This window comes from Lissotriton helveticus, chromosome 5_1 (assembly GCF_964261635.1).
Source record: "Lissotriton helveticus chromosome 5_1, aLisHel1.1, whole genome shotgun sequence".
NCBI lineage: Eukaryota > Metazoa > Chordata > Amphibia > Caudata > Salamandridae > Lissotriton > Lissotriton helveticus.
This window is the reverse complement of record NC_136065.1, coordinates 749,226,510-749,240,014: the sequence shown is the minus strand read 5'-3', so window position 1 is coordinate 749,240,014 and position 13,505 is coordinate 749,226,510. Positions and strand designations below refer to the sequence as shown.

Sequence of the window (13,505 nt, the reverse complement as noted above, 5' to 3'; positions counted from 1 at the left end):
CGACGACGGACGCGGGGTTGCAGGACGACGCGTACCAACGGGCAGGGGTACTGTTGACGAAATAATTTCCGGATCCAGTCTGACGCCTGGGGATATTCTAAGGTAAGGAATCTAACACGAACTAATGTTTCTTTAAGATATATCGTTACCGAAAGTAAGTAACTTGTGCATCTCGGAGAGGTGGAGATCAGAGTACTCTAGTTTCCATTGAAATCCAAATTCCACATTAACCTGGTGGTGCTCTGTACGATCGGATTGCCATTGAAAGCCTTTTGCCCTCCATCAGTGGATGGCTGATATAATTGTTCACAGGCAACACCACCGCCATGTGGTACTGAAACAAACAGGGCGGAGTGGGGTTGTGGACCCTTTGTCATGAGACCCTGCATCTCTGGACATGGATGGAACAGCAGGCCACATCACTGGTGGTTCAACAAGTGGTGGGTTGTCTGAATGCCAGAGCGGACAAACTCAGCTGAAGTTGCCTAGCGGATCACAATTGGTGTTTCCACCCAAAGATGGCTCAACGTCTCTTTCAGCACCGTGGGGAGCCTTGGTTATATCTGTTTCCCTCCACCGAGAATGTGCAATGTCAACAGTTTGGTTCGCTGGAGTTTCCAAGGTGGCACTGGCTTGGAGACGCTTTTTGTCTCGAGGAGCTCGGGCCTCCTGTACTTCTTTCCACCCATACCACTCCTACCCAGAGTTCTCAAGAAGATCAAGAATGACTGGGCCAAACTTATCCTTGTGGCCCGTGCAGAGTCTGGAGAGTCCACTATCCTGAGCTACTGAGCATGGCAGTCCATCCTCCGATCAGTATGCTTCTTTGGGAAGATCTTCTGTCACAGGGAAGGGTTCTCCAATCGAACATGTCCACTTTCTTCCATCCTACGTGAGGTTGAGCCTAAACAGTTGGCAACTTTTAACCTTCGTTCCAAAGTTTGTAATTTCATCTTCGCAGCTAGGCGTCTCTACACCAAGACAGCATACGCCTGCCATTGGAAAAACATTGTAGCATGGTTTGCAGAGTAATCCATTAATTCCCTTTCTGCCCCTCTATCTGAAGTTCTGCTTTTTGTTCTTTTTCTTGCCCAGCAGTGCTCTGCTCACGGCACGATTAAGGGCTACCGATCTGCCTTTTCTGGCTTCTTGCAGTTGCCTGATCAACCCTCTTTATTCAAGTCTCCTATTGTACATAGGTTCCTCAAGGGTCTTTCTCATCTCTTCACTCCTTCACCATTCATTATTCCTCAGTGGAACCTTAATTTGTTTTTGACTTTTTTGATGTGTGCTCCTTTTGAGCCCCTCAGGCTTCTTAACTTAAAAACAGCTTTCCTTGTGGCAAGAACATCTGCCCGCTGAGTAAGTGAGCTGCAGACCTTATCATCCTAATCGCCTTACCTCTCAGTCTATTCTGACTAAGTGGTGCTTCTCACAAAGGTCTCCTTTTTACCAAAAGTGTTCACCGATTTTCATGTAGGCCATTCTGTCTCCTTCCCTAACTTTTATACTCCTGCACATCCCTCGAAAGAAGAGGAGTGACTCCACCATCTGGATCTGGACCAAAAAGAGCGTTGTTGTTCTACCTTGACTGCACACAAGAGTTCTGGGTGGACAACCAACTCTTCGTGGGGTATGTTGGTGCAAAGAAAGGTCAGGCAGTGCAGAAGCGGATCATCTCTAGTTGGGACATGCTCTGCATCAACATCTGCTATGCACTTGACCAGATGAAGCCTCCTGAAGGTTTGCGGGCTCCTTCCACCAGGGCTGAAGTGGCCACTGCGGTAACATCATGATGGTTTTGTCCCCTTATCGACATGGAACAACTATTGAAAAAGTTTTGAGATGCACTCAACTGCCTGGAATATTCAGAAAATAAGGACTTCTCAGGTAGATTGAGTATACACCAGAAAGATTTTTACTGAAGAGGAGTAATTTTTTCATCTCACATGTGTTGTGGAGATAAATGCTACGGGGTTCTCTATGCAAAGGTAGCTGTGTCTCCTAATGTTGAATTCAGAGTCTAGCTGTTTTAGCTTAGAATGTTAATAATTTACAGTTGTAGCATTTGTTTCTTTTTGGAAAGCATGCGACTATTGACACAGATACTAGATTGTTTTTCTTCCTAAGGGAACAAGTCTCAGGAGAAGAGGCAGAGGAACCAAAAATATGATAGCAAGTCAAATCGCTTTAAGAAGAAAGCAAAGGATAAAGAGGTTGTGGTTAGACATTCAAGTGCATCTTACCAGCGACAGTCCCGTTCCCACAGCGAAGATGAGGAAGATGAGACTGTTCCTGCCAGCTACCACACTGTGTCTTTACAGGTTAGTCAAGACGTAAGTATAGCAGTCTTTCCTCCTCCTCCTATATGTCCTTTTATCATACGTTATTGATTCCCAGTCCTGAAGTGTAAGCATCTGCTGTATCCATATAGCTTGTAAAGGCCATTTTTAGGGCTCGCGCCTACGTTGCAGTGCGCAGCATTGCTCGCGCAGCAAAAGCCCTTTTGTACGGGGTTCTGAAAGCTGCTCACATGCTCTTGCGTGTGGTTTTGCTTTCTCCCGCTGCAATTGGGTTAAGCGTGATTTTTTTACAAAAATAAAGCGCGCAGTTGGTCAAAGGTGGGCGCATGTCCCCCCTTTGCTCCGCCCATTCCCACTGGTGTCTAGCACGCGCAGCAGCGCGCGTTCGCCTCGCTGCCGCGCTCCGTCCCCCTCGCTCCTCTGTGGTGCGTGCGCACCACTGTTTTTTTTTTTTTAGGGATTCTGAGGCCAGTTTATATCTAATGATGGTTCAGTGCGTAACAAGGCGAGACTAAACCCCAGATATCCCGCCGACAGTTTTAAAGTATTCAGAAGAACGAGAGTTAACCTTACAACGCATGCCGATACAAGACAGCCCACGCTTACTGTGTGCGTATGTAGCCCGGAGCGAAATGCCACGGTGGAATTAAAGTATGTCATCCAGACACTTGATATCAGACTAAGTCGAGAGGGTGCAAATTACAGCGTGATCTGCTGATGCTCTCTTCCTCTCCTGTATTGCACCAGCAGCAACGTAAACTGTTCAGATTTCTTGTGCTCCGCCGTCTTCCTCCCTCCGAAGCGTTCTGCTCCTCATTAAAAGATAGCGCGTGCAGTTCATTCATGGAGAGCCAGTCACCGGATCTGACGTGCCACCGCGAGCCCCCCTCTGGCTGGGAAGAAGCTCAGTTCAAGCAGACCCTTATATAATGAGCCACTGCGGACACCACAGCGCCCCTGGCCCAGCACAGGGTTCAGACCCGTGGAAGGAAGACGTTAAGTGCTTCACTTGAATAACACACTCAGATCACACCCTAAAGACCCAGGAGCTCAGCTTCCCAGCATGTTTCAGTTTTGTAAAGCTTGTCTATTTTCATTACTGTAACCTTAACCAAAGTGATCAGAAAATTATAATACACTTCACATTTACAAAAGTTTCACTTATATATTCTATTTTTTCAATCTAACCGTGAAGCTGAGGAATGCAATAGGGGCATTACAAGTCAGAAGAACATAGTTTTGCAAACAACATAATGATCGAAGCAGAATACTTGCATCCAGCGAGTCCTCGCTCACCATGATGAGAGACATCTTCTGTGACACGAGTTTGCAAGAGTATCCTGCCAAAGATAAGAGACGTATCATCCAGCTGTCAGCATCAGTGAACATCACACTGAAAACACAGCCACTCTGGCAATTAACAAGAGAGGCTAGTTTTTTAGTACACTTTGAATAGCCTCTCTGCCTCTGCTCGTTACCATAGCTCCATCCCGGCGTCCCAGCTGCACCCTGTTACGGCCATCCTGCAGAGATTAGCGTAGGGTGCGCTGGAGACCCTGTCTGCTCTCGGGTTACACTACTCCCCCTCTCCAGAGCCATTACTGTGGCCTGCTCTGATATCAAAGAAAAGCATGATTCAGTGGAGTGACTGTGCTGACTGCATACAGTGCAGCGCATTATTACCACGACAAGTCAGACAGCCATTACTCGAGGACATATATTTGAGAGGGAGTGTGGTTATGGCCAGAGCTGGCGTCTGTGGAATCGGGCGGGAAACGGGTTCGAGTCTCGGCGTAAGCTCGACATCCTGTGATTCTGGGCAAGTCACTTAATCTCATGCCTACCGAAAATGTATGCGTCCTCCTATGAAATGTAACTGGTGCTCATTAAAGGCTCCACTACCTTCGGGTAGAGTTCGCGCTAAATGAAAACTTCAAAAAGAGAAAAATAGTTGCTATAATTAAATTAGCCTGTTCGGCTGAATGGAAGTACACCATAACACACAATGCTTTAGGTTGTTGCATGAAAGCCTATATGGTGTAATAATATGCCCATGACATGAAGTGAGATAAGCATCATCTCGGCCGAGTATGGATCCAGTCCCATTTGCAGTGAGACTCTGGCCTCACCCGGCCACATTCTGCCCACCGACGGGCTGGCCCACATCTATACGGCCACTGGGTCCCAGCACTTCGCCGGCCCCCGCCAGCCCAAGATCTGTGTTTTAGGAAGCTGGCACACTCAACCAGCACCTGTGCACCGCCTCCCGCCAGCCAACGACGACCCCAGTGCCTGGCCAGCACCGAGAACTACTCTGCCATGGCACAGCCCTGCTGGCTTCCTGCCCACCTTTCTGCCCCTGAATTGTTACCCTGCGGTGCAGCTGCAGTACGACGGCTACATGCCCCTGAGTTCATGGGACCAACGTGTCTGCCCCGCAACAGATTATGTCGGTCTTGGAGCTCACTCAGTACCGGGTGCAGTTATGCAGTACAGAGACCTGAAGGCCTGTGGCATCGCAGAGTAATGCAAGCTTGTTTAGGTTGAGCCTAGGCAGTGCATGTGCTGGTCTGCAAGGCATGTTGTATTAAGGAGGTTGTGAAGAACTTGGGTGTGTGCTTCGACAATGGCTTGACCTTTGACACGCAATCGAAAGCTGTGGCAGGAGTCTGTTTCGGGCTTCTGCGAGGCCTGAAACCTCTGCTTGTTTTTTTTCCACCCAAGGTGCGTCAGACCATTGTCCAGGTGTCAATTCTCTCCAGACTGGACTATGGTAATTCCCTCTATCAGGGCGCCAATAAGGCCAGCATTAAGCGCTTGCAGAGGGTTCAGAATGCGGCGGCCCGTATCCTGGTTGCACTGCCTAGATTTTGCTCAGTTGCGCATGTGCTCCCTAAACTCCATTGGCTGCCTGTCGAAGAGCGCATTCAGTTTAAGGCGCTGTACTTATCGCACAAGATCTTGTCTCTCCAGGTACCATCAGGGCTATCTAATTTGCTTGAGTTTTATGTGCCTGGGCGCCCGCTGAGATCCGCCGACCTAGCGTTGGTTTGTACTCCTCGAGTTTGGAGAGCCAGAGCCGGTGGACGTTCGTTCCGCTGCCTGGAGGCGAAACTTTGGAACTCGCTCCCGGTTCCCATTAGAGTTATTCAGAATCATTTGGCGTTTCGAAAAGCCTTAAAGACCTGGCTCTTCCCCGTTCTTTCTGTCTAACACTCTGTTTCACTTCCAGGCTCTCGTCTTTGGTCTCTGGTGGCGCTGGAATTCCCCGTCGCTGGGGCAGCTATGCGCAATACAAATCCGAAAATAAATAAATATAAATAAGGTATGAACGTGAAACTGCACCCACTCTCCACCCAGTTTTTTCATTGGCTTTTGTCATTGTCTATTGTAAACTGTGGCTTTTCATTAGTCAATAGGCTTAGTAGTCCCTCCTTAGTACCACCTTTTCCCATTTTGTAACCTCCCTTGGCGACACTTCCAGTTACGTGTGTTGTTGCCTCCGTAGGCTTTAATTACAGCCTCCAAGCACAATTTTCTCAAAGAGCCTGCTCTTGCTGGCAGGAAAAGGCAGGACACCCTCTCTCCTAACGCGTTTGAAATGGAATAGGTCTCGCATTTGCGATAGTTCAAGCTATTGGCATTGTAAATGACAATGCCCTTTATCTGTTTTAAAAAAAACACATAAATAAAAGGCATTGTCAGTTACAATGCTAATAGCTCAAACTCTCATAAATGTGAGCCCTATTGCATTGCAAATGCTTGTTTATATTGTTGCAGAAGCTGCATTAAAAATGTGTCTTTAAACTCTTGCTTCTTTTCATTACTGGTGGTCTATTTGGTTGTGCAGGTGTTTTGTTGTTATCTGTGTATGTAAATGTTTGGATTATGGCTATTTTAATATATTGTGACTTCAAAAGAAAGTCTTCTCAAATAGTCATTATGGTCTTCATTGCAAAGCCTCAGTTTCAAGTATTGGAAGAATTTCTAGTAATTAGATTATAGTAAAATATGATCTGATAGAGACATCTGTCTGCAGATTCCTTAACTTAGAATTATCCTCATGCGTCAGACTGGATCCGGAAATTTTACATGACCCTGCCCTGTCCTTGTCCACAGACATGACGTCAGCGAGGTCATATAAGTCCCTTCCGGCGCGCTGACATCTGTTTCCTTCTTTTTCGCGTGCAACGCGGATCTGGAGTAAGCGGTTCCTCTGGCCTGTTTTTAGGCCCCTTTGACGCTTTGCGTCTGGAACAGTGTGCGATGCCTTCGGGCTTTAAAACGTGTGCCTCCTGTTTGCAGCAAATGTCCGTAACGGACCCACACCTTATCTGCATGTGATGTCTGAGCGAACACCACGACTCGGTGGATTGCGACGCCTGCCAACTCAAGCCGAACTCCTGGCAGGAGCGCTGGACGAAGCTACTTTTGGCTCGCCTGTCCCGGTTGTAGTCATCACGGCCCCCAGCTTCCTCTTCGGCGGCAGGTCCCAGTGGCAGTGGGTTCCGTTTGCGGCGTTAGTTGCCGTCTGGTTCCCGTGTGCATCGCTCGCCCCTTCCTGGTAAGTCCCGGCGCATGTCGCCGAGGTCCTCGACCTCTTCTGTTGTCGGGGGCACTGTTCCCGGATTTCTCCGGACGTCCACCCCCCTGGAGTTGTCCCTCCCGTATCCGCCTTTTCATAGCACGGGGGCGACTCGGATCCAGATGGCGGCCTATGCCGTGGCCCTGCAGGCCTCCCTTGGGTCCCCTCCTCTCTCTGGGGCATCCTCGGACCCTCTGTTATGTGCGGGGTCTCCGGTGGACTCGCCGGTGGATTCTCCCCCGGTGCTGGCTGAGCCCCTTGCCTCCCGGGATGATGGAGATATGGTGGTGTCAGGGCGCGAAACGGCTGGGTCCCCCTGTTCGTCCCATTGCACCCCTACCGCGCCACACAGTCCTGGGGGGCTCCCTGTGGCATCGCAGGTGGTTGCTGGTGCTCGCTGCTTAGCTCTCAGCCCCCCTCGGCCTTACAGACAGGCGGCTGTCTTTTCGAAGGGTGAGCCGGCGCCGGTTCGGGGCCGTAGCCTTGCCTCCATGCTCCGGCACCATTCCTTTCTTCGGAGCCTGAGCCTGTTGTGGTTGAGGCTCAGTCGGTGCCGGTCCGGCACCATAGGCTTGCCTCCCCAGCTCCGGCACCGTTCCTTTCTTCGTAACCAGAGCCTATCATGGTTGAGGTCGAGTCGGCGCCGGACCAGGCACAGTCAGCGCCGGACGGGACACAGTCGGCGCTAGACGGGGCACAGTCCGCACAGACCGAGGAAGCCCTTGCGCCGCCTCAACGCCGGATCATTGACTCCTCTCCGGAGGCTTCCGGGGGGAGTTCGGCATCACCCCTGACGTCCGGCGACGCTGGATGCATCCTTGCCTCTTCCCTCCTTGGAATTTGTGGCTCCGGCTGACTCTCTGCCTCCTCTGGAGCCCCATCAGGGCCCTCATTCATCAATGGGGCTTTCTTCATTTGGACATTGGGCTCATCCTCTGTTTATCAGACAACCACCTTGGGGTGGGAGGCTTAGTTTACAGCCCTCACCCATGGATGAGTTACTGTCCCCTCCTCGGAGGGCTACCGAGGCTGGTGCGGCATTTATAAGAGTTGTTTCCTTGGCCGCCCGCATTCTGAGTATGCAGCCCCCTTCGGTTCCCCTGCCTGTTGACCCGCTGTTGGATGTTCTCCACCGCGGTTCGGGGAATGTTGAGCCGCTTCTGCCTTTTGAAGCTTCTCTTTATGATGCCCTTTTGGGCACCTGGGCTCGGCCGGCGTTGGGTGACCCGGTGGCTTGTTCTATCATGCCCTGCCACCACCCTGTCCAAACGATCCAGTTTGCTTATTTGTTCATCCAGACGTTCAGGGGCTTGTTCTGCAAACTGCTTTTCCTTCCTTGCCTCAGCTGCTGCTTCCTCCCTCCTGGGAGTCCAGATGGCTGGAGTCGTGGGGTCGTATTATTTTCGGTTCCACTAGCGCAGCTCTTCACTCACTCACTCAATACAGTGTGTGTCTTGGCTCGGGCTACTTCGGCCCTTTGGCACTCTGCCGAGTCTGTGAGCGCTCATGTTGACCTCCTCCATCTTATCCGTGACGGCCGTGATCTAGCAGAATTTACTGTCTGCTCGGCCCTGGATACCTCGGACTCCTTAGGCCGGGCTATGGCTGGTTCGGTTGCACTACACCGCTATGCTTGGTTGCGGTACGGCGTCTTCCCAGGGAATATCCGGGAACGCCTTGTTGACCTGCCCTTTAACGCGGTCCTTTTGTTTGATACCCACGCCGATTCGGTGGTTCAGCGCCTCCCCTATAGGTCTTTACTTAGCAGGTTTCAGGTTGTCATATCCTGGGGTGGTTACCCTTTCGTTTAGCTTCCACCAGTTGCTCTATGCGTTTTTGGGCTGGCAGTAAGCCTACTGTGGCGGTGTTCCACAGGTTGTTGTGTTCTGTCCTCTGACTATGGTTTACCCTAAGAGGTGTTCCCCTATTTTTCTTGGGGCGTGATATACTCCAGGTGGGGTACCTGTATGCTATTGTGTAGCTCTGCTCTGCGCCAGGCAGGCATGGAGGTCCCTTTGGGCTCTCTACGTCTACTGACGCCATTATCTTACCTTTAAACGGTTTTCAGTGTTGTGCCTGCTGTCGCTGCCTCCTACACGCCACAAGTCTTGCCTTGCTTGAGCCGTGCCTCCTTCTCCACATCTGGAGGTTTTTTCCTTGTACTAACTCTTTTCAGTGTATTTCAACATGTTTCAACATGGGGCTGCCTCTTGCCACGGGTGCATTAGGTGGGTTCCTCCTATAGCGCCCGCAGCTGCGAGGTTTCAGGGCTCGCCTTCTTTTTTCATATATATATATATCTATATAACCACTGGTTGTCCGTTGGTATCCCTTTTTACACACCTACCTCTCTACGCTTCTGCGAGGTCTGGTCCTATATCCCCATTTTCGGGGAGCAGTTGGGTGCCTTGTGCTCACACTTGCCATCGTTCTGCATGGCAGTGTTTTTCGTAGCACGGTTATAGTGGACTTTGGTACCTTTTCCTGTATCTTTAGCAATGGGGGTTCCTAGGGTTCCGTTCCCTCGGGTGGACCTCCTCTTCCAGACGCTCTATCTTGGGGGTCTTGTCTGTCCCGCTCCTGTACTGCGCACTCCCCCCTTCTGTGGGGGTGCATTTCCCCTCCGGGTCGGAGGTGGTGGTCTGGAGATCTGATGATGTTCTAAACAGCTATGCGTGTTCTTCTTCACGGTTTCTATAGGCGCTTCGGTGCCTCGGATGCCACACCCTTCAAATGCGTCTTTTTACTTTGGGTGTCACCCTAATCGGTATCTGGTGTGCCTACGGGACAGTTACTCAGGTGAAGGTCTCCCCAGGTGTTGCGCCCTGTGTCTCTGTCTTCTGTGGGTGCGTTCTCCCCTTGCCTTCAAACTGCCTTGTTGGGCAGTCCTGTACTCATCTTAGCTACGCCACTTTGTTGTCTCCGTAGCTGTGTGCTATGTGCATGTTCTCATAGTTGTCCGCCTCTGTGTGCTTCAGCGTGGTGCTGTCCGCCCCTGTCGCCTTTGTGTGACTAAGTGGGTACTTGGCGTGCCTTATGTTCCCGCCTCTATTTCTTAGATGTTGCTCTGTTCCTGCCTCTTGCCCCTTTGCTTCCTGGATGCTGCCTGTCCGGCCTCCCAATGCGAGGGCTCGCCTGGTAGGCTCTGGTTTCGTCCCTCCATATTGTCCTCTAGCTTTCGTAGGTGTCAACTTAGTGCACCATTGAGCTTTGGGGGTAGTTCCTCAATATGAACTCTCTTTCGTTCTTGGATATGGCTTAGTGCTGTTTCTACATCTCATACTCAGACGGTCTTATGATACCTTGCCTCCCATGGTCTTTTGCTCTCCGAGCTGCTTGTGTTGCTGACTGGCTGCACCACCACAGCTTTCTTCATAGTCCGTCACTTTGTGGCCGGCTCAGTACTATTGGGCACTTTCTGATTGTTCTGTCGCAGACCCACCTCCCCCTTGGGGTATGTTGGTATCTATTCTAAGTTAAGGAATCTGTAGCTAGATGTCTCTATCAGATGTAAGAGTTACTTACCTTCGGTAACGATGTATCTGGTAAAGACGCTGTCTAGCTGCAGATTCCTTAACGCCCACCCATCCTCCCCATTCTGCGAGGACCTTGCCAGGTGGGCGTCTCCACTTTGCTTCCTTTCAGTTGCCATTGGTTTTCATCCAGGGTGCTCACATTGGTGCGACCCTTTTAAGAATTGCCATATGCAGCTGCCTTCCTCCAGGTGGCTTCTTTTTCGGTAGAGCGGTGCTTTTTTATTCACCTTCGCCAGGAGCTTCTTCTTCTCCTGTTGCCTTCCCTCCCTCCCGCCTTCTCCATCAACTCAGGACTCTTGTCTCCTCTACAGTCGTCTTCTTGGGGATATGCTGTGCTGTGCTTTTGCCTTCCATTTCTATAGGGGAAGTGCCATTCTTTTCATGTCTTCTTGCAGTAGATTGTTGTTCTTCTTGTGCTTGGTCTGTCAAGATATTCTTCCCTTGTTACTCTAGAGAGGGTCCACGTCTCGCTTTGCAGGGTTGTTTCTCAGAGCGATGCTCTGCCTTTACTTCTTGGTTTGTGAGTGGACAGTGTCAGATACTGTCCTTTATGATGGTGTTTTGCACCATCCGATTTCTTTGTTTTACGGATTTTTTCATCCTTTGCACACTGTTCCCATACTTTCACAGTTTTGTTGGTGGTTCCGCGGAAAAGTTTTACGGATCCAGTCTGACGCCTGGGGATAATTCTAAGTTAAGGGATCTGCGGGTAGACAACGTCTCTACCAGATGCATCGTTACCGAAGGTAAGTAACTCGTACTTCTAGGTACAGACTTTGGGCATTGTGAATTAAATAGATGATGCTACTCATTTATATTCTGTATTTTTGTATAGTGTCAGTTGATTTTCCTTTCCGGCCCCATCAGAAAATGTATGCTTGCAATGCTTTCTGATGTGTGCCGGATTATAACATCGTATTGCCCTACTAAGTGTGAGGTTTCAAAGATTTGTCTCCATTTTAATGTTTTTGTTTTGTGTTCTATCCATTCAGAACTGGACACTTTTAATCTCCAACTTCATTAATGTTTCATCCCAAGGGAATACTAGGTCTGTTGTAAAACTGATATATGAAAAGAAGTGCTACACAATCATAAAGAATACTACATTGGAGTTGGGTGCTTTGTGACGAGGTGTTAACTAAGGTATTATGAGGTAGCACTAAATGTGGTGCTGTAGCTGACTGCTTTAGCAAATCTCTATGTTTGCGATTGTAGTATGATTCCCCAGGTTTTTTTGCTGCTGGAACAGTGATTAGAGAGCAGAAATAATATGTGAACCTATGAAGTCCATGCTGTTTATTAGAAACAATAATTACAATTGAAAGTATAACAGATAGCAGGGCTAATTGAGTCCCAAGAAGACCAGTGGATATGGTTGCTCCCTCATGATCCCCCACCCTCTTCCTTCACCAATGCACAGGTCCATAAGGCAGCTGGCCCGTCGGAATATATACTATTGAATGCCCTATGTAAATTTTAATTTTGGGTGTCTTTGGTGGCTATAACACTGATGGCTATCTAACATCCTCCCTGGTCTTTTCCATCTGCTGCTTAACTGTGCAGACTGGTCAGCAGTGGTTGTGGCGACCCTGCTTGAGTATACCTGCCAGGTGAGTGGGAGGAGAAGGGCTGCATGGAGGCATTAATCTGTACACCAAACCAGCCATGAGGTGGAGTATCTGCCACCTTAAACCAAGAATTCATGTGGCTGCAATGGTTCAATGCCAGTCTGAGTGAAGTCTATGGGGGAGTAGACAAAACAAGGGAACAGTGCAGCTTTCCTGACCAGCGCTGACACGGCTTTAGGGTAGCTTCTTTTCCTACATTGAGTCTGCTACTGGGACCTCTGTTCCCCCATAGAATGCATCCTTTAATTTATCTCCAGGGGTGAGTACAGGTGAGATTTTGACCCAATACCACATGACATCTTTAAGTTTGATTTTTGTTGATGGGGGAGGGCTGAAGGCAGGAGGGAATCCTACAAATGGTCATAGATAAAACTGGTGTGGCCACTTACAACCGTCAATTATTAAGATAGTATGTATGGGTTTCAAGATTTTGTGCTTACTTGCTCTCTCTCCTTCCCTTTATTTATGCATATATTACCTACTGGCAGTTGCTAGTAGGGTAGTTACAGTAAGGACCTAGTTTCCATAGGAAGAGTGTTTTTTGTTTTGCTGACAACTTTGAATTTGTTTGACAAATCTTCACTAAATTTCAAAAACAAGTTTGCCAGTCACTTCAGCTGTCTGGAATGTTCCAACAAACAGAGTTGAGAAGAAGGGAGGGTGTCCCAAAATGTGTTTTCCCCATGCAATTTCCCATAGTGCTTTTGGACACAACTACAGCTCTAGCCACTGAACTGAATTACACCACATTTGGCAGAAAGCTAGATCTAGGTCCAGAAAAAATGCTTTTGTAATTTGGTATACATTTATTTCAGTAGTTTTGGAGTTAGTTATTAAAGTTATAAAAAATTATCTATATATCTAGAGACTCGGGATCTACCGCGACAAATCCGTGGTTCCACATGCCAACAGCAATGCTGTGATTGGCTGGCCGCAACCTGAGAATAATGTTGTGGCCACCATTTTGTGCATTAAGACTGAAAATGTTAAAGTGATAGAAGGGCTCAAGATAGGAGTAACTTGACCCCATGTGACAGATGGTGGGGTCTGTGAGGGACCCCTCATGGGCAAGAAATTGTCCAAAAATGAGTTGTTTTGTGCGTTTCAGGGTCTGCTGATCCACCATGCTGCAACCCTCTGTGTGCTCTGCGGCTGATCATCGGATCCAGACCCCTATCAAAAAACATATACAACCACTCACAGAGACACACCTATTAACACTCTCACTCACCCACTCGCACACCAACTCTCAGATCCACAATTTAACTCACACAGCCACTCACATGCCCACACAGCCACTCATACGCCCACACAGCCACTCACACCCACACAGCTACTCACACCCACACAGCCACTCACACGCACACACAGCAACTTACAGCCACTCACACACCCACACAGCAACTCACACGCCCACACAGCCACTCACACGCCCACACAGCCACTCACATGC

The 13,505-nt window shown here is 49.2% G+C and overlaps 1 protein-coding gene across 4 annotated transcripts in view; it reads left to right on the top strand.

Moving 5' to 3' along the window:
* GBF1 (golgi brefeldin A resistant guanine nucleotide exchange factor 1) overlaps positions 1–13,505 on the top strand; it is a 2,365,494-nt gene that overhangs the window by 1,955,044 nt on the left and 396,945 nt on the right. For 2 of the 4 annotated variants that reach the window (XM_078643218.1, XM_078643220.1), the window contains exon 33: positions 2,131–2,324. In XM_078643218.1, coding sequence (XP_078499344.1) covers positions 2,131–2,324 — 194 coding nt within the window. Of the gene's footprint in view, positions 1–2,130; positions 2,337–13,505 lie in introns of all 4 variants that reach the window. The other 2 variants (XM_078643217.1, XM_078643219.1) reach the window with 1 other exon arrangement.